Source organism: Lissotriton vulgaris, unplaced genomic scaffold (assembly GCF_964263255.1).
Source record: "Lissotriton vulgaris unplaced genomic scaffold, aLisVul1.2 SCAFFOLD_1040, whole genome shotgun sequence".
NCBI lineage: Eukaryota > Metazoa > Chordata > Amphibia > Caudata > Salamandridae > Lissotriton > Lissotriton vulgaris.
Window position 1 is genome coordinate 44,783 of NW_028245133.1, and position 18,491 is coordinate 63,273.

The 18,491-nt window shown below is 41.9% G+C and overlaps 1 protein-coding gene across 1 annotated transcript in view; it reads left to right on the forward strand.

Annotated features, from left to right (window-relative positions):
• Nucleotides 1-4,294: 4,294 nt before the first annotated feature.
• LOC147666518 (extracellular serine/threonine protein kinase FAM20C-like) overlaps nt 4,295-18,491 on the forward strand; it is a gene marked incomplete at its 5' end in the record, with an annotated part of 82,311 nt that continues 68,114 nt past the window's right edge. Inside the window, 2 exons of the mRNA XM_086949017.1 lie at nt 4,295-4,387; nt 12,275-12,390. Coding sequence (XP_086805143.1) covers nt 4,295-4,387; nt 12,275-12,390 — 209 coding nt within the window. The remainder of the gene's footprint in view (nt 4,388-12,274; nt 12,391-18,491) is intronic.

Below are 18,491 nucleotides of genomic sequence, written 5' to 3' on the forward strand. Positions count from 1 at the left end.
TTTAGAATGGAGCCAAATACGTCTTTATGGGTATGTTAAAAAATTAGTCCTAAAAGGGCTCTCAAACAACTGTGCTGGCACGTCAGACCTGTGCTTTTTTGTTTTGAGTTTTGAGGTTATTGTAGCAAAAACAGTGGGACATTTTTAATAACCATTCTTCTATCCATACATTTGAAATATAAATTATTTGTAACACTGCAAAGACCTTCTCCTGAGCCATATTCTGCCTTCTCTTCAGAGGTCATAAGCACTATGTAAATACATTTACAAATACAATTACAATTACTCTAAAACAATAGACACTAAATATTCTCAAACTGTGCCCTTATATTGCAACTGTTATGCCTCGATATATGGTGCTGTTCTCCTTTCTCCCTGAGCTGGTTCACTTTTGGCAGCCCCATGCCTATGCGATACCCTTTCGCCATATTACAAGGGTATCTATGCTCTCTAAACCATAGATATTGTACTGCAAGGGGTCCCTTTTAGTAGACACACTTTGCTTTAAGGACTTTCCTAAAAGCAGCACACATGGAAAGTAGGAAAATCGATAAGACGTTGAATTTTGGCATAAATCCCTGTCTACGATTCTTTCTTTATATGGATTTGAATCAAATCTCATGCGTGGCTGTATGGGAACGCTCATGCAACACCCATGGAACTCTCCGTTGACACAAAGCTAAGCAATACGGTGCCTTGCATAACTTTGTGTTACTTTTGGATACTATCTACTGCAAATCTAGATTCGCTTTGGATTTCAAATCTTACCTTCACACTTTGTATCGGTTTTGCATTACAAAAGTAACACAAACCCCACACAAAGTGATAGTAAATTTGAGTATCAATCATTGTGCAGCAGCTTAAACTGTGTATAATACAATTTTAAGATAATGACTTACATAGTCACAGTGCTCTCTGTTAGAGGCTGGGATCTATCAGCAATATAAACACAGAAGCCACCATTACCAACTGCACTACCAGGTTTAGTTCTGTGAATCAATGATCACACACAGACATTGTCAGTGATTGCATTAACAAACTGAGATGTCATAAGGAAAAATAGAACATTTCACAGTGATTAGTCTACCTTGCATCGATTTTCCTTTAAGAATTGTGCTTATTTTATATGCAATTAACTGAAGGCACTGGCTCCCAGTCGACAAAAGAATCTCCTCCAAGCTCCTGATCCACACACACAAGGTACTCCACAAGACCGGCCCAGCCTACCTCAACAGTCGACTCTCCTTCTACGTACTCAACAGGAAACTCCATTCCGCAGACCTCGCCCTGGCTACCGTCCGACGCATCCGTAGAACTACAGCCAGAGGCAGATCCTTCTCCCACCACACCGCCAAGACCTGGAACACCCTCCCCCTTATCCTACGACAAACCAAATACCTTCTAACCTTCAGGAGACAACTCAAGACCTGGCTGTTCGACCAGTAGCAGCAGCACCCCCCCTCTCCCCTCCCCCAATGCCTTGGAACCCTTGCGGGATTGTAGTGCGCTTTACAAATTATTTGATTGAATCATTGAAGGTGAAAAAAATAAGACACCTACAGAATATTTTATTCTTTTTGGCAACCTTTTTTACATCACCACAGCACTCAGGGCCAAAGTTCCCATCAATTAATCAATCAATCAATCAGTCATGTGTAAAGCGCAGCAAATCACCCATGAGGGTCTCAAGGCGAGGAGGTGCTAGCTGCTGCGTGGTGATCTGATCATTTGAAAAACCAGGTCTTGAGTACTTTTCTCATTGCTGTTGCAATGAGGCGGTTCTGTGGTGCAGGGCAAGGTTGGTCCAAGCCTTGGCCACCAGATGTGAGAACGAGTATCCTCCGCTGTTGACTCTGCGGATCCGTGGTGCGGGGTCTGCTGGGAAGAGGGAGGCAGATTGTAGGTGTCTGGTCAGTTTGTGGAAGGTCATGCATTTGTTGATGTTAGGTATTTTAATTGCCTCATGTAAATATAGACAGCATGGAAGTGTGTCAAATAAACAAAGTCACACTTCCAGGCACATTTCTTTTACAAGTACTTGTTGAGACATTTGCTCTCCCCTGGGTATACTGCCATGAACCCCCAGGGGCAGTACGCCCTACAGTTTGAAGAACATTAACATAGTCTGACACGATAGAGCAAATATACATTTCATGGCAGGTTACAACCAAGAAACGTGCATTCTATTGAATAAAATCTTTGAACAGCTGTTCATGTGCCTTGCTGCTGTCTAGAGCACCTGTTGTTCTAACCAGTCAACTTAGAATCTGTGCAAATGTTGAATCTTGTAGATGTTGTTTTGAATGTTACTGTTGCAATGCACCACTTTTAGAATTAGAAAAAAGGTTACCATGAATTTACAAACCACTAGAAGCTAATATCAAACGCAGAAAAAGTATTCAAGACAACCAGATTTTAGGTGGCAGTGGTTTTATCCACCTTGCTGCAGCTTATCACTCACCTATACATTTAGCAAGACCCCTGCCACCAAATTTGAATAAAAGGAGAAGTGAGATGAGTTTGGTGTTTGGAAGGTACCAGTGAATTCCCAGTGCAGCACTTGAAAGCAGGCCAGTGATTGAGGTTGCACTCCAGCATCTAGCACAAAATCAAAGGCTAGCTGCTTCGACTAAGGTCATGTAAAGTTGCAACCTTTTTCTCATATGAACTTCCTTTAATTTTTGTGAATGCTATGATTCTTTCCGTTGTTAACACGGCTATCAGCATGTGGACCTCACTATGCTCAGGTTACAAAAACATTGCGCAACCATAACATCGCTGACTACCTGAAAACCCTGGTGTTTGGGGAGTGTGTTCTGGCCACCCTTAAGGCCCAGGCTATGATGTGCCAACACAGATGCAGACAGTGTGGTCCTAAATGAGCAGGTTGAAGCTGTACTATGGCATCTCCAGCCTGTTTTTGTGATCCCCACCATATGGTCCAAGGGACCCTCCAGGACTCCACAGGTGCCTCCCGCTACCAGTGGAGTGTTAATTCCAACCCATCACCAGGATGGAGAACAGTTTATCTCCTCACTCTGACCACCAAGGAAGGAGTGCTTGCCTAGGCACACATACCACAAGGCACACACTCTAGTGTTGCAATGAAATCCACCATTCTCAAGGTAACCACTTTAAGCGAGTGAGGGAACAGTTGTTACAGAGCGATCACACAGCCCCTTCCCTTCTATGAAAGTACAAAACAAAACAATAGCCGGGCAGTTTGAATTTACGTAGTAGTACACAGCCTAGTATAATAAATTGCTAGGTTGGACAACCGTTTGTATTGATTGACTTTTTAGTTTTATAAAATATTTTTAAGATTTTTTGGCATCAAAAAATACAACACAACATTTATGAAGATACACAAATACATAATCAGTGAATCGAAAAGAAAATATCAAACACAGTACATAAACAAGAAGATTGTCACAAATAATTAACATGGACAACTGTGATAGGCCTCAGGTCAATCAAGGCTGTGTACTACTACGTAAATTCAAACTGCCCGGCTATTGTTTTGTTTTGTGCATAATAGTGGTCCAGGCCGGTCAGTGACAGGACCCAAGCCTTTCCCAGTTTCCCTTCTATGAAAGTAGGCAGGGTGCTTTAGTGTTGTGCTTTCTGAATGCAGCCTGGTGTGCTGAATTGAAATGTAAGTGGAAGAATCTGATTAACCCCTTCCATGCTCATGACGAGCTGAGCTCGTCATGCAGTACAGTGCTCCTGTGCTCATGACGAGCTGAGCTCGTCATGACCACACCCGTTTTTATTGCTGTCCAGCACAGCAGAGGAATCTCTCAAGCAGCGATGTGGTTAACTAAAGCATGCAACATACATTTTCCAGCTGCTGTCTGTTGACCACCATCTTAGCACATCAGCACAGTGAATACTATGGCTTAAACTCCTCTGTTCATGGAATAAGTGTTGAACGTTTAAATGCTTATCAAATAACAAGGTTGGTCATGTACTTGCGGGAATTAATCCTATTAGGTACAGATCTATGGCAATGTTTCCCATTAAAGCACATTTAACGCTGGGCCTCAGGCTTTCATATGTTCACACAACAACAGCTCAAACACCACAGCATGAATGCAGATATTGTCATCACAAGTGGACTAGCTTCATGAAATTACAGTGCAGCAAAATGAAATAATAACAGTGTAAGTCACTCCTGTACCTACAAAGAAAAGAAAGTATCATGGCAACAACAACAATATTTCTCAAGCTAATGATAGCTTCTTGTGAGGTGAGAACAATGCAAAAAATTGACTTTATTCTCTCTTTTTTTTAGGCAAACCAGGGAACAGGAAACACCGCCTGACTTCTTTTACTTCTCAGATTATGAGAGGCACAATGCAGAAATAGCAGCTTTTCATCTGGACAGGTGATTGCAAGCATACAGAACCTACCACTATTGATGTTTTTTTAGAGCTACTCTACAGCACACTTGCTTTGCTGGATTGTGTAGAGTGTAATAAATATAGTTTTTAACAGTGCTATCCTCCCTAAATTCAAGAGAGCCGAATTCAAGCCAGATTCTTAATATATCAGTGTCAAATAAATTTACATAAATGCATGTAGATTGAGCCCCTTTACTAAGTCCTGATTATCCTGAAATCTGGCACGAATTACGGCCTCTTGGATGTACATTGACTGTGATTGATGTATAAAGTACTTATTATAATGCATTTATAGATTTATTTTCTTTTATTCCAATAACTTGAATTGCCTTTGACAAGCAAAATACATGTTGTTTTGGCAAAGGATGTCACTGTAGTCTTATAGTCTTCTCTAACCCTCTGTTTTTTCAGTTTACTGATGATAGTTCGTTTTAAATATTCTGCTGGAGCTGGGCATCAATTCTTAAGAGGAGATTTGTTTGAAAGGGTGATCCTTGTTCTTGGTACTACTCACTTTAATGAAATCTGGTCTGGCTTTATTTGATCAGAGATCATTTTATTTCTTTCAGAAGTATGCCTGGTCATAAAACTGTTAATGGCATGAAAGTTGGGACCCCCTCTAATGTTACTTCAATGGTCGGGGAAAGAGGGGAAAGACAAAATACTAACAAAAAATAAATTCCCCCTTGACCTCAAAAATTACAATGGTATAAATCCAACATTGTGACTCAAATACTTTAGTACAATAGGGCAAACAACAAGAAAGAGTTTTTTTATAACTTTATCATTTTATTCTTTTTTTCTTTTTAGTTGTATTTCTTAGTACAAAAATAGTTTTTCCATTTGTCAATTTATCATCTCAGTTCATCTGTTTTATCAAAAAACACATAATATGAAACACATCATTTTGTAATCTCGTCTATAAAATACTGGTTTTATGCAGGGAAAACAATAAACAAAACAGTCAACACTCTCACAAAAACAACCATTCCTTATTCATCATACATGCAACATTCATTCTTAGATTCTGCGTCTGAGGGATCGCAGATGGACGTGCAATTGATACGCAAGGACTGCGTATCAATTGCACGTCCATCTGCGATCCCTCAGACGCAGAATCTAAGAATGAATGTTGCATGTATGATGAATAAGGAATGGTTGTTTTTGTGAGAGTGTTGACTGTTTTGTTTATTGTTTTCCCTGCATAAAACCAGTATTTTATAGACGAGATTACAAAATGATGTGTTTCATATTATGTGTTTTTTGATAAAACAGATGAACTGAGATGATAAATTGACAAATGGAAAAACTATTTTTGTACTAAGAAATACAACTAAAAAGAAAAAAAGAATAAAATGATAAAGTTATAAAAAAACTCTTTCTTGTTGTTTGCCCTATTGTACTAAAGTATTTGAGTCACAATGTTGGATTTATACCATTGTAATTTTTGAGGTCAAGGGGGAATTTATTTTTTGTTAGTCATAAAACTGTTAATACCTTTGTTCATTGAGTCATTCTCTAAGATGCAGATTTCAATATTGTTAGCCCATATTTGGGAATTGAGGTTTCTTAGTTCAAATATCTGGACTAATGGAGGACATGCATCACTTGAAGGGTTAGAGGGCAAACCCCTGTTGGATGATGCCCAAGACCATACATCTGGTTGATTTGCCTTAATTAATTCAAATTTGTTTGCTCCAAACTTAGATTAATGAACTGATATTGTCGAAAAATCCTCAGATCCTTTATATTAGTGTTTCTTGATTCACAACTTCACATGTCACAAAAGGATCATGGAGTATCAGAGACTGTTGTTCCTTCTAAACCATAAGTCTTGATTATTTTGTCCTTTCTGTGTTTATCCTCCCTTCTTTGCACTGAAGGCATACTAAACATTGCGTAGTAGATTATGATGAGCCAAGTATTCTTAGAAGGTTCAATAGTTCAAATCTCTTGGGGCTTTACCGCGCCCAGAGCCCGGACCCCTGGTTCGCTCTTCCCAAGCCATCACTTACTCTAGTGACACCTTGCTTGGACTTAGAATCCCCCTAGCCCCCCCCTGCAGCAACTCGATCTCACTCGCTGAAGGGCACTCTCGCTGCCTCTCATGCGCGTACAGCTTTAGCCCTGAGCCACCGCTGAAACCCAGCACCCTTAATATGGCCCTGCTAAACTGCAGATCCCTCCCAAAGCACCAAACGGAAATTAATCTGCTCCTGAAAGACTCCGATATTGAAATCTTATTTCTAACTGAAACATGGCTCACAGCAGGATCAGAGCCAGACATCGTTCAGTCACTCCCACTGGAATACCTGATTAAGTTCCACAACAGACCCGAAGGTATAGGCGGAGGAATCGCTGTCGTTTACAGAGACTACCTCTTATGTCAACTCAGAGATAGTCCTATACTTGACTGCGAAAATATCTTCTTCTCCGTGACTCGTCCACCCTCGCTCACCCTCTCGGGACTATTAGTATATCGTCCCCCTGGACCAATTCGTCACTTTAGCGAGTCACTCATTGACTCTGTCTCATCCCTGGCGTGTATGACACCGAATTTCACGATATTGGGAGATTTAAATCTCCATCTCGACGACTCCTCCAGCAAGCCGGCGATGGATCTCAAAGCCGACCTTGGCTCACTCAGCCTCGAATTGATTAATAACCTTCCCACTCATATCAAAGGGCATCTGTTGGATCCCGTGTTCTCCAACCTCCCGCATCTCACAACTAAGCCCCCCATCCCCCTTCCCTGGTCAGACCACTTCTTGGTCCCCTTCGAGCTACAGCTATCCACCAAACCTCTTGGTAAACCTCCCCCCCAACCCCCCGATCGCCCGTGGAAAAAACTGGACACCAACGCCTGGGCCCAGGTTCTTTCCTCCACCTCCCCCCTCCTGGAACATGACCCTTCTATTGCAGACATTCAACTACAGGATTGGATCCATCAATCCTTAGAAACCACTTTGCCACTCAAACAACTGCCTAGCAGGAACAAAACGACCAAATCACCCTGGTTCACCCAGGAACTTCGCACCCTAAAAAAGAGTTGTAAAAAACTCGAACGTGCTTGGAGGAAAACCTGGTCAACAGCCTCCAAAAACGAATACAGAGCCGCTATCAAGCTCTACAAAAATGCAATTAAATCTACTCAGGCCACCTTCTTCGAAGGAAAGATTGCTGCAGCGGCCAACTCTGCGAAGGAAACATACCGGATAGTACGGCTCCTTACTAAAATCCAGGACCCCCCCCCAGACCCTGAAGGCGTGAGATGTAATCAAATGGCCAACTTCTTCTCCGCAAAAATTGATGAAATACTTACTTCACTTCCCGTACCCTCCGCTCCTCTCCACTCCACCCCACCTCCCCTTCACCTGGAGGCTCCGTACCTGCGAGCCTTTGACCAGATCTCCACGGAGACGTTTTTAGACACCATGCAAACTGTAAAAAGTGGCTCACCTGCTGATCCTGCTCCCATCAGCAAGCTTAAACTGGTCGCCCCTATTGTAGCTCAACCCTTCACCAATCTCATAAATGCCTCCTTTAGGAAGGGCGCCGTTCCAGCCAATTGGAAAAAGGCCACTGTCAAAGCCCTCCTGATAAAACCCCACCTGGACCCCTCGGACCCCTCCAACTTCAGGCCGATTTCACTCCTACCAGGGATCAGTAAAGTGGCTGAACGAATAGCTAACCAGCAGCTATCCACTTTTCTGGAGTCCAATCACTTATTACGTGACTCCCAGACCGGCTTCAGACCGGGGCAAGGCACCGACACCGCCCTGCTAGCAGTTGTCGAAGAGGCGAGAGCCATCATAGACGTAGGAGGATCAGTGGCAGTGATCCTCCTCGATCTAAGTGCCGCCTTCGACACGGTGGACCACGCCATCTTGGTCCACCGGCTGAGTCGAGTGGGAATCACTGACTCTGCCCTCGCGTGGATTAAATCCTTCCTCGAGGGTAGATCTTTTCAGGTGTCAGACGGCTTTTCCTCGTCCAAATCCCTGACCATGCAGTGTGGGGTCCCCCAGGGCTCCTCCCTCAGCCCCACACTTTTTAATGTTTATATGTCCCCCCTCGAAGACGTTATCACTCCCTTTGGTGTCAAGACAGTGATGTACGCTGATGACACTCAGCTGGTGGTGTCCATCAACCACTCAAACACCAGCCTAGAAAACCTCGCCAGTTGTCTCGAAGGGATCTCACAATGGATGTCGGACTCAAGACTCAAGCTCAACGGCGATAAATCCGAGATCCTTTTCCTGGGCAACCAAAATAAATTACCTGCAAACCTTTCATGGCCACCCTGCATGGGCACCTACCCAACTCCCAAAACCGAGGTCAAAAGTCTAGGTATCTGGCTCGACCAGGACCTTAACTTCAAAACCCAGGCCAGGAAAACATCAGGGACCTGCTTTGGCCTAATCCGTATGGCCCGTAAGATCCTCCACCTGATCCCTTTCCAGTCCAGGAAGTTACTGATGCAGGGACTGGTCAACTCAAGACTAGATTACGGTAACATCCTGTACCTGGGAGCCCCTGCATCAGTCATTCAAAAACTTCAGGTGGCCCAAAACGCCGCAGCTCGAGTCCTTACGGGAACCAAAGCACGGAGCTCGGCAAAACCTGCCCTCAAAAGCCTACACTGGCTCCCAATGAAGGAGTGCATCACATTCAAGACGCTCTGCATAGCGCACAAAATCCTGCATGATAAGGGCCCCCCAATACTCAGATCCCTGATGAAACCACACCAATCTAACAAACACCTAAGATCTGACTCACTTGCCCTGGCCTCCATCCTTAACCACTTGGATGCTATGGTGCTTCTTGCACTTCAATGTAATTTCCATTGAAATCAATGGAAACTCCATGACGAGTTACCCTTGTCATTAGCGGCGAAGAGGCTAGAATAAAAAAGGCAAGATCTGGCGGCCGCAGGTTCGCCTACAACGCTCCAAAGCTCTGGAACACCCTCCCACTAGCCATGAGGAGTGATCATAATCTACTCTCCTTCCGAAAAAAATTAAAAACTTGGCTCTTTCCCTAAAAACCTTCCTGTTCTGACCCCTTTTGGAATAAACTAGGTCCTCTCAGCGCTGGGATGCCCAAGGGTAGCTATGTGCTCTATAAATCCACTTCCAACTTCAAACTTCCAACTTCCAAGTGGTGCATGCATTGAATAATCTTGGGAACTGTGGAGGTAGGGTTTGGAATAACTCCTTGGTACCACAACTCTACACAGCTCAGTTGGTAGATTTAGGTTATGACTCCAATGTGTGCACAAACTTAGTTGGTAGATTTGACACTTTAGTATTGAGAGCTAGTCTGGTGATCTCTGCTTCCTAATTAGTCTTTAATGATGGTGGAGTTGTCTATAATTTGCGTTGAGCCATGACATGGTGAGATGCTTTGGAACCGCAGCTTTTGTTTTTAGTTATTTTGTTTGCAACAAATGCATGTGACATTTATTGGTACTATTGGGTTTAGCATGATTTAATCTTTTCAGCTTTGTTGATTTGGAGAACGTAGTAAAGATTTTACTTGACTAGTTGTTTGCCTCACTGATGTTTTTTAAAAATGGCAATCTTTTAACTCACTCGATTGCTTTGGGCACCCCAGCCTGTGTACTTTACTTTTTCCTGGACATTCATAGTTTTTGGCCATTGCAACTGGTGCTTTAGTTTTCTGCTTCTTGTTTTAAGTTTGATGCAACTTCTTTTGTAGCAGTTATTTGTTTTAGACTCTGGTTTAATCTTAATCTATTTTACAGGACCAACTTTGGCTAAAGTGGCTGGGAATTTGCTAACAGGGTGTCTAGGATTTTTTCTCGGTTTGTTGCCTTATGGGATTTGTTCAGATTATTATGAACGTCTTTTTTGGGTTATGACATAGTTGAACTATTTGCATTCTGGTGGTTTTATGTGTATGTGTATGATATTTATTTAATATTATGACGTAGATGTTAGATCAACCATTTACCTGACTATATGTAGGGTTGTATCTCTAGGTTTATTATACCATTGTTCTATATAAATACAGGGTCTAGACCAGCTATAAAGATTGAAATCCTGATTATTTGGTTAAAGCCCATTGTCACAGATGTTTGGGCCTGTCCACTCAGAATTTGAAGTAACCCATTATTAGCGGTCCCAACAGCAATGTTTGCAGATATAGTGCTAGTTCAATGATTTTGCCAAGAAATATCTTGCCATGGTTTGGTGTCCATAAAGGCATAGTCATAGCAAACATTGTGTTGGATTTAGGGACAGCAATGCATTCAAATAATGTATATGTTGAGTCCCACGACATGATGCCTGTGATCTTGTACACAAGCCCCACTTATCCTCCCCACATTTTCAATTTTTAAAATAATATGGAATCACTAGGTATTTTGAGGGTAAAGATAATATTAACAATTTTCACCCAATGAGAGAATACAGGATTTACTATTGCTAATAAAGTCATTAGTGTAAGATTTCAGATTACCAAATGGAGGTGGGAGTGAAATGTGTGAAGGCATACAAAAATGTAAAAAACAGTGCCTTGTTAAGGAACTATAGTTAAAGGTGAAAAAGTGAATTTACCCCTGTTAGCTACAGCACTCAGCATCAGGGTTTTCCTCAGAGAACGGTGTTTACAGAATAAACGCAGCATTCAAATAATATTAAAGTCAAATCAGTAAAACTCTCAAACTAACTTATGAAAAAGAAAAAAGATGAAATGAACAAAACAAGACTGAAATGACACAAACCAGCAGTGGCATTAGAGAAAGATTGAGAAAATGTTTTCGAAAATATTAAAAAGCACAAAGAAATATCCAAGTAGCAATATTCATCAGTGGGCTTTTTCATGCCAATTGTGATAGGGGGAGAGTCAGACAGAAGCCATAATGTTCCAGTGGGATGAAGTAGGATGCTGTGACCAACACATTGACAGCTACAACTTTTAAAAACAAATATGTCTTGTATGTCTTGTATTAAACTGATAGTAATATACTTTTGTAACAAATATCTAACTGCTTTTTGGCATGTTTAATTTGCAATATAAATTCAACTTTTCTGCTTCATGATTGCAAAAATCCAATCTCTTTCATATGATAGAGCAACATACCAAGGATTTAAGCAGTTTGTGGGAAGAGTTATGGTGTGACCATGTGTTTTAATGACTAAAGTACTCTTTGGTATTCATTATAAAGAAAATGCAAGTCACCTTGGAGTTCTTTGAGCCTCGTTCCTCTATATGCCATAAGACTCCTTGGTGACTTACAGCATCCTTATAATATAAATATATGAAGATTAGTAATTAAATACTATTAGTCTCTACCTGTATTTTAATGCATTTATTTACTACTAACTTTAAACTACATTGAATATACTTTGTCTCGTCTTTAAAACCTTGAACATTAAGAAATGCCTCACTAGGAGTTTTACATTATTTTCAAACTTTGCACTGTAGAGTGTACGTTTAATTTACATCGTTGGGTAGTGTGGTGTTTTTGTCATTGGCCATTATTTCTGTTGTAGATAATGTAGGCTGTGGAGGCTGTCACGGATGAATGCCTAAAGGTCTTGTTAAGGAAGGGCTTTCTCTTCTTTCTTCAAAGTTACCTATGCATGGATTAATTTGTATATGTTAAATGAAAGGTTTCCAAAATGCTGAGATCAGGACTAACCTGACACATAAAACTGGAAAAGGTAATAATGTGTAAATAAAGGCCTCTACTTTGTGCAGCAGCCCAAACCCCAGAAACAGAGTGATTCACATCCTTTTGTTTATTAAGCTACTATAAGATGCTGTACATCTTAATTTTCACTAAATGTCATTAACCTCTAAACATTGTTGAAAAAATATACCTTTTTTTCTATTATTCCTAGGATCCTAGATTTCCGTCGTGTTCCACCAGTTGCAGGTAGATTGGTCAACATGACAAAAGAAATCAGGGACGTTACTCGTGACAAGAAGCTGTGGCGGACATTCTTCCTCTCACCAGGTATTATTGGAAAAAAGCTTTCTTTCATTATACTTACATCTTAGTTGCTTGTGTCTGGGATTTCCCAACATTCCTGAGCAATTTATTCAGTTTTGCACTTCAGTTACCTTGCCTGTGAGACAATATGTTGCCCATCATATATGGAGGAAAGATGGCTATTCTATGTTTCTTTAGAAATAGGTGTTATATATCATTAGTTTCCATGTTCTGCTATTATGTCTTGATGAAATTAAAGAACACATAGGTATCTAATGAAAGAGTATCAATACTCTTAAACTGGAAGTAGTACAGACAGCCCCCTTGTGTGTCCTTTACTCCACTTTACACGTCCTGTCCATCATGACCATCATCGGCAAACATTTTATTATTGCATTTCAGAGGTTAATAAATATGTATTCCTTTTTTTAAAACACTTTTTATTGATTTTAGGTAGATATCATCTAGAAATGGAAATAAATTCCTAACAAATTAGAGACAAATTTTTGTCGTTACAGTTCTGTACATTGATAGTTGTTTACCGAACCATAAAATCTTCAATACTGTGCATTTGTGAAAATAAACTGAATAACTCTCATTCCATATGTAGACACTCTATCATCCTATTGGATCACCTTGATTTCACGAGTCCAGAGTGCTGTCTCCTTTGCTACATATTTTATTAAATTTATCCAAACATCCTCTTCTCTGGTAGATCATCCTTTTGCTTCCATTCGCCAGTCTATGTTGCTGTGCCACCATTCCCCGGGGGATTATTGGAAGGCCCTATTTCTGAGATATGTGTTCCATGCTACTACCAATTCCAAAAGTGTGAATAGTGTTAGAAAGTGAGTTTTCTGGTTAACAGAGCATTCACCCTTTGCAACCAGGAGCCACAGTCCTAGTCAGAGTAAGTTAGAGACACAACTTAAATTAATCTGTACTTACTCTCTTGTAGCTTGGCAGAAAACAGTCAGGCTTAACTTAAGAGGCAATATTTAAAGTCTTTGTGCAGACCTTAATTACAGTAATACAATCAAAACACCATAAAAAGTTTAGAAACAAAGAAAATATTTATCTGAGTAAAACTAGACCAAAATTACAAACATCTAATAAATAGTACTTGAGATACACATTTTTAAAGAATAAATGTAAAAACAGTGCTTAGAAGTCACTAGCAGTTGGAATGTTACTTGAGGTCGTAAGGGACTGGTACAAATCCAAAGTTCAGGCCGACCACGATTTAGGGCAGGCCAGCTACAGAAACCATGCAGGATCCGCTGAAAAAGTACCTTGTATATAGAGCAAAGCATCGAAGTCGAGCACACGATGAGCTGTAATTTTACTTGCAGTCAGATCACTGCATCAGAAATGAGCCTTACAGACGGACTAAAATATTTGGCGCTGCATCTTCATCGAGCCTGGCAGACACTGTTGAAGAATCGCTGCTGCGTCGTAGTCCGACCTCGCAGCCGGGACCCGCATCTTCGTCGATTCGGCACTGCTTTGGTGTGTGGGAGCGATCCATTGGTTTATCTCACGCAGTTGGGTTGATGCACCGTTTTTTGCATTAAAACAGCTGTACTACTCATTTCTGAGTCCCAGGACAAGAGGGGTGCATCTCAGGTAAGGGTTGGGCTCACAGGTGACAGAGTCCAGCATTACCAGCAGAGTTGCAAGAAGTATTTTGTGTCCCAGAGACTTCAGAAAACAGGAGGCAGGCCAGCAAGCCCTTGCAGAATCTTGGGTTCAAGGATGAAGAGAGCAGGTCCTGTCCTTCTCCATCCCTGCCACGCGTCAGCAGGCATTAGGCCAACACAGCAGAGCAGGTTCCAAAGTGACAGTCCCTCCTTTAACCCAGCAATCAGCAGGTCAACACAGGTAGCAAATTCGCAGTCCTCCCTACAGCACAGCAACTCTTCTTCCAGGCAGAATGTCCTTGGTTACAGTAGAGTTATGTGGTGGTTCCAGGGGTCCAATACTTACACCCAAATGTGCTTTTGAAGTGGGGGAGACATCAAAGATGCCTTGGAAGAACACAAGGTCCCTGCCTTTCCTGGCCTGGCTCTTGAGTCACTACAGGGGGATATTCAGCTCTTTGTGTGGGGAGAGGCCCAGCCCTATTTAGGTGCAAGTGTCAGCTCTTTCCTCCCATCAGGATGCAAATGTCACTCCCCTTTAGCTTTTGTGTGATTGTCTAGAGGGATTGCATGAAGCCCAGTTGTCACTCAGCCCAGATGTGTATTCAGAGACAGTCAGAGGCACAGATGGTGAAAGTAAGAAAATGCCCACTTTCTAAAAGCAGCATTTTCCGCCTTACACATTAAAATCCTACTTCACCATAAGTTGTAATTTTAAATTGAGTCCAGAGACACCAAACTTCACAATTCTATCTCTTCCCAATTGGAAATTACATTTAAAAGAGGTTTTAAGGCAATCCCAATGTTAAACTATGGGAGAGATAGGCCTAGCAGTAGTGAAAAACAAATGTAGCAATTTTTCACTACTGGGGCATGTAAAGCTCAAAAGTACATGTCCTACATTTTAAATACACTACACCCTGCCCATAGGGCTGCCTAGGGCCTACCTTAGGGATGTCTTATATTTAATCAATGGAAAAGCTTGGACCTGGCAAGTAGGTTAACTTGCAAGGTCGAAATAGCAGTTTAAACTACACACACAGGCGCTGCAGTGGCAGGCTTGAGCCATGTTTAATAGGCTACTGAGTGGGTGGCACAATCAGTGAAGCAGATCCACTATTAGCATTTGATTTACAGGCCTTGGGCACATATGGTACTCTCTACTAGGGACTTATAGGTAAATTAAATACACCAATTGTGGATAAGCCAATGTTTCCAGGATTTGCGTACAGACCACATGCACATTAGCACTGGTTAGAAATGGTAAAACACCCCAAATCCTTTTGCAAAATCCTTAAGCCCGCAAAACAGGAGGTCAGAAGGTAAAATGTCAGGTGAACCAACGTCAAGGATGCTAGGTCTAACAAATTGTATATTATGTATAGAGGTAACCAGTTCCTCCAATAATCCCAGATAAGTCAGCGTTGATTACATTACCTGCAGAGTCCAACTCTTTGGCATCACTGTCCCAGTAGTAGTCTCCAACAACTTTGATTCTTGGGCAGAGCCACATTCTATGAAAGAATGTGCTTTGCTACCAACACACCCACAGGTGCTGTGTCCTGGGACAGTAGACCCTATGTAGGACTTTAATTTGTGTGTCTAAAGCTCTCCCTATTAGCTACCTCTTGTAGTTGGATTTTGGTCTCTTGCCAATCATCACAATCCAAATTTCCAAATTTTTCTTCCTATTAAGTTTCTTGCTTTGTGAGTGTGTGAGTGTGTGGGAACCATTCTGTGTACTTTTTCACATGCCAATGAGGCTATCTTGGATTTATATAATCAGTTAGCAGATGATTTCCTAGTAAGTTTAATCATGTATGTTTGCCTTCCATAGGCCCAACATATTTACTGATAGCATGACATAATTAGACATTATTGGTGATTGTTTGACCTGTCATCCTTAGGGTGGTCTTCCCCCAGGGTTTTGCTTTTTACTGCCTTTTCTGCTGATTCTTTGTGTTGTTCTTATGACTCTGAGCACCCTCCCACTGTTAACCTGTGAGCATGTGATTCTATCTGAAACATGGTGACATTGGTGAATACCTGATTGGCATATTTGATCTACAAGTACGTCCCTTGTAAAGTGGTATCACATATTCACATGGCCTGTAAGTCAAATGCTACTAGTGGGCCTACAGCACTGATTGTGCCACCCACATACGAAGCCTTTCAAACCTGTCTCAGGCCTGCCACTGCAGGAACTGTGTGTGCAGTGTCACTTTGAATTGACATTTAAACCCTTTTACTTGTCAAGCCTTAAACCCATCTTTTATTACTTATAGGTCACCCCTATGGGAGGCCATAAGTAACCCTAAGGGCAGGGTGCATGTAAGTAAAAGGTAAGACGTGTGTGTTTAATCTTTACATGTCCTGGTAGTGACAACCCCCAAAATGTTTTTTTTTTACTACAGTGAGGACTACCTCTCGCTTAGGCTAGCACTGGACATTTCTTAAAACACTTTTAAGCTGTAATTCAGAATCAGAGAGGAGTAGCTCTTTCAAGCTTCATATCTTTGGAAGGGTAATGATAAATCCTACTTACTGGTAAAATTGGATTTAACATTACTGTTTTAGAAATGCCACTTTAAGAAATGGGACATTTCTCTGCAATTACTGCTTTGTGTGCCCGACAGCCTGTCTTTAATACACATCTGGGGTGGATGACAGGTATACTTTGTGCATTCCCTCTAGACAGTCACAACACAGGAAGGATATGTGTGTCTGAATATCCATCTGCATATATATGCACTCTGATGGCCTTGCCTAGGCAGGATGAAAGGTAGGGGCTAACACTTCACTGGAATAGACAGAGTCCTGTCCCCCAACAAAGGACTGATGACGCCCCCTGATAGCCTGGCAGACAGAACTGTGTTGAGAGGGATATGTGTGCTCTTCAGAGAGCTGCTTAGAAATCACCCCCACATCAAAGACACTATTGGGTATAAGCACTGGTTTTCTGACCCCTAAAATCAGACACCACTGGACGTGAAACTGAAGCTCTGCAAGAAGAACTCCTGTGCTGCTTAAAGGGCCCAACTAGACTGCTGATCTTGAAGGCCTGCTTTTCTGCTTGTTCCCCTACTGCCTCCTGCTGTCTTACTCTGCTGAAGGAGAGGTGGATGCTGCCTTCACTCCAATTGATCTTCAAGGGATTGTTGGCTCAGGGATATCAATGTCTCTGTCCCTACTAATGTGCCTGGCTCACTTGAAGTAGCCCAGATACTTGTAACATGGATTCCCACGCATCTCCTGTTTGTGTGTAGCAGAACCAGTGCTTCGACTCAGTTGCAGGAGTAAAATCAGCACATCGCCTCAGAGCAACCTTTTTGCCTCCAGCAATCGAAGCATTGAACAGCGTATTGCAATGCCACCACTGCAGCTTGGTGAGATTGCAGCACCACCTTGACTGCATTACAGAATCTGACAAATCCCTCAATGCCTCTCAACTCCCTCCAGCACCTATCTCTGGAACTGGCACATCACCTTCACTGCATGGAGAAATTCCGCGCATCCTGCACCTGTGGGACTCAACATTCACGCATCTCGTTGTGTGTGACTAGGACAGGTTCTTTGTTCACTGGTGCAAGCGTGGGTCCTTTAGCTGGTCGGGGCTCCATCGTGGTCAGCCTGAACTTTGACTTTGCCCTAGTCCAACATGACCTACAGTAGCCTTTGCAGCGCTACTTGCTTCTAAGTGCTTTATTGCATTTCAAAATTCAAAATCTCAACTTCTATTCATTGGAGTCTTTTTATGGTGTATTCATTGTGGTGCTGTTATCTATCAATACCACACACACAAATCATGTACAGTTTTAAAGAATGTTTCTGGGACCCAGAAGGGGAGTCATGCAAATTATAGAGAAACCTAGGGAGCTCAATCATTTTCTAAAGGAATGACCTTTGCAACAGGGATATGGTAAGACTTTTCCAGTGGGCTGCCTTAGCCTTGAGTGGTCAAACAATGCTTCTAAACTCTGCTTATAGAATCTTTTTTTATCTCTCACTTAGGTAGTGAAACCCATATTTTTCTATCGTAAATGGGGACACCTGAATCAGTTTTACAGGCACCCAACCGATAATGTTTGTGTATTCCTTAAAAGTGTAATTCTCCCCATATCCGATTACACTTGTTTTGTGAATCGGGCCCCGTGTGTTTGCCTCAATCACAAATTGCATAAGCATGAGCGGATTTTGCGGATTGGCAATCCGCGAATTTTGCGGATTTGCGGATTCGCAATCCGCAAAATCCGCGAATTCCCGCGAATTTGCGGATTTTTTTTTTTTGTGTTCGCCCGTGTTTCTGCCAGTTCGCGAGGGTTTTTACAATTTCGCAATTTGCGAACTTACCTGTCGGGTCGCAAGTTTTGCGAACTTGTTGTTTCTACGTGTCCAGCCTGTTTGGGACACTCTTCTTCATCACTGCCACTCTCTGTCACCACTGCCACTCTCTGACTACTCATGCCACCCTCTGGCCCACCCATG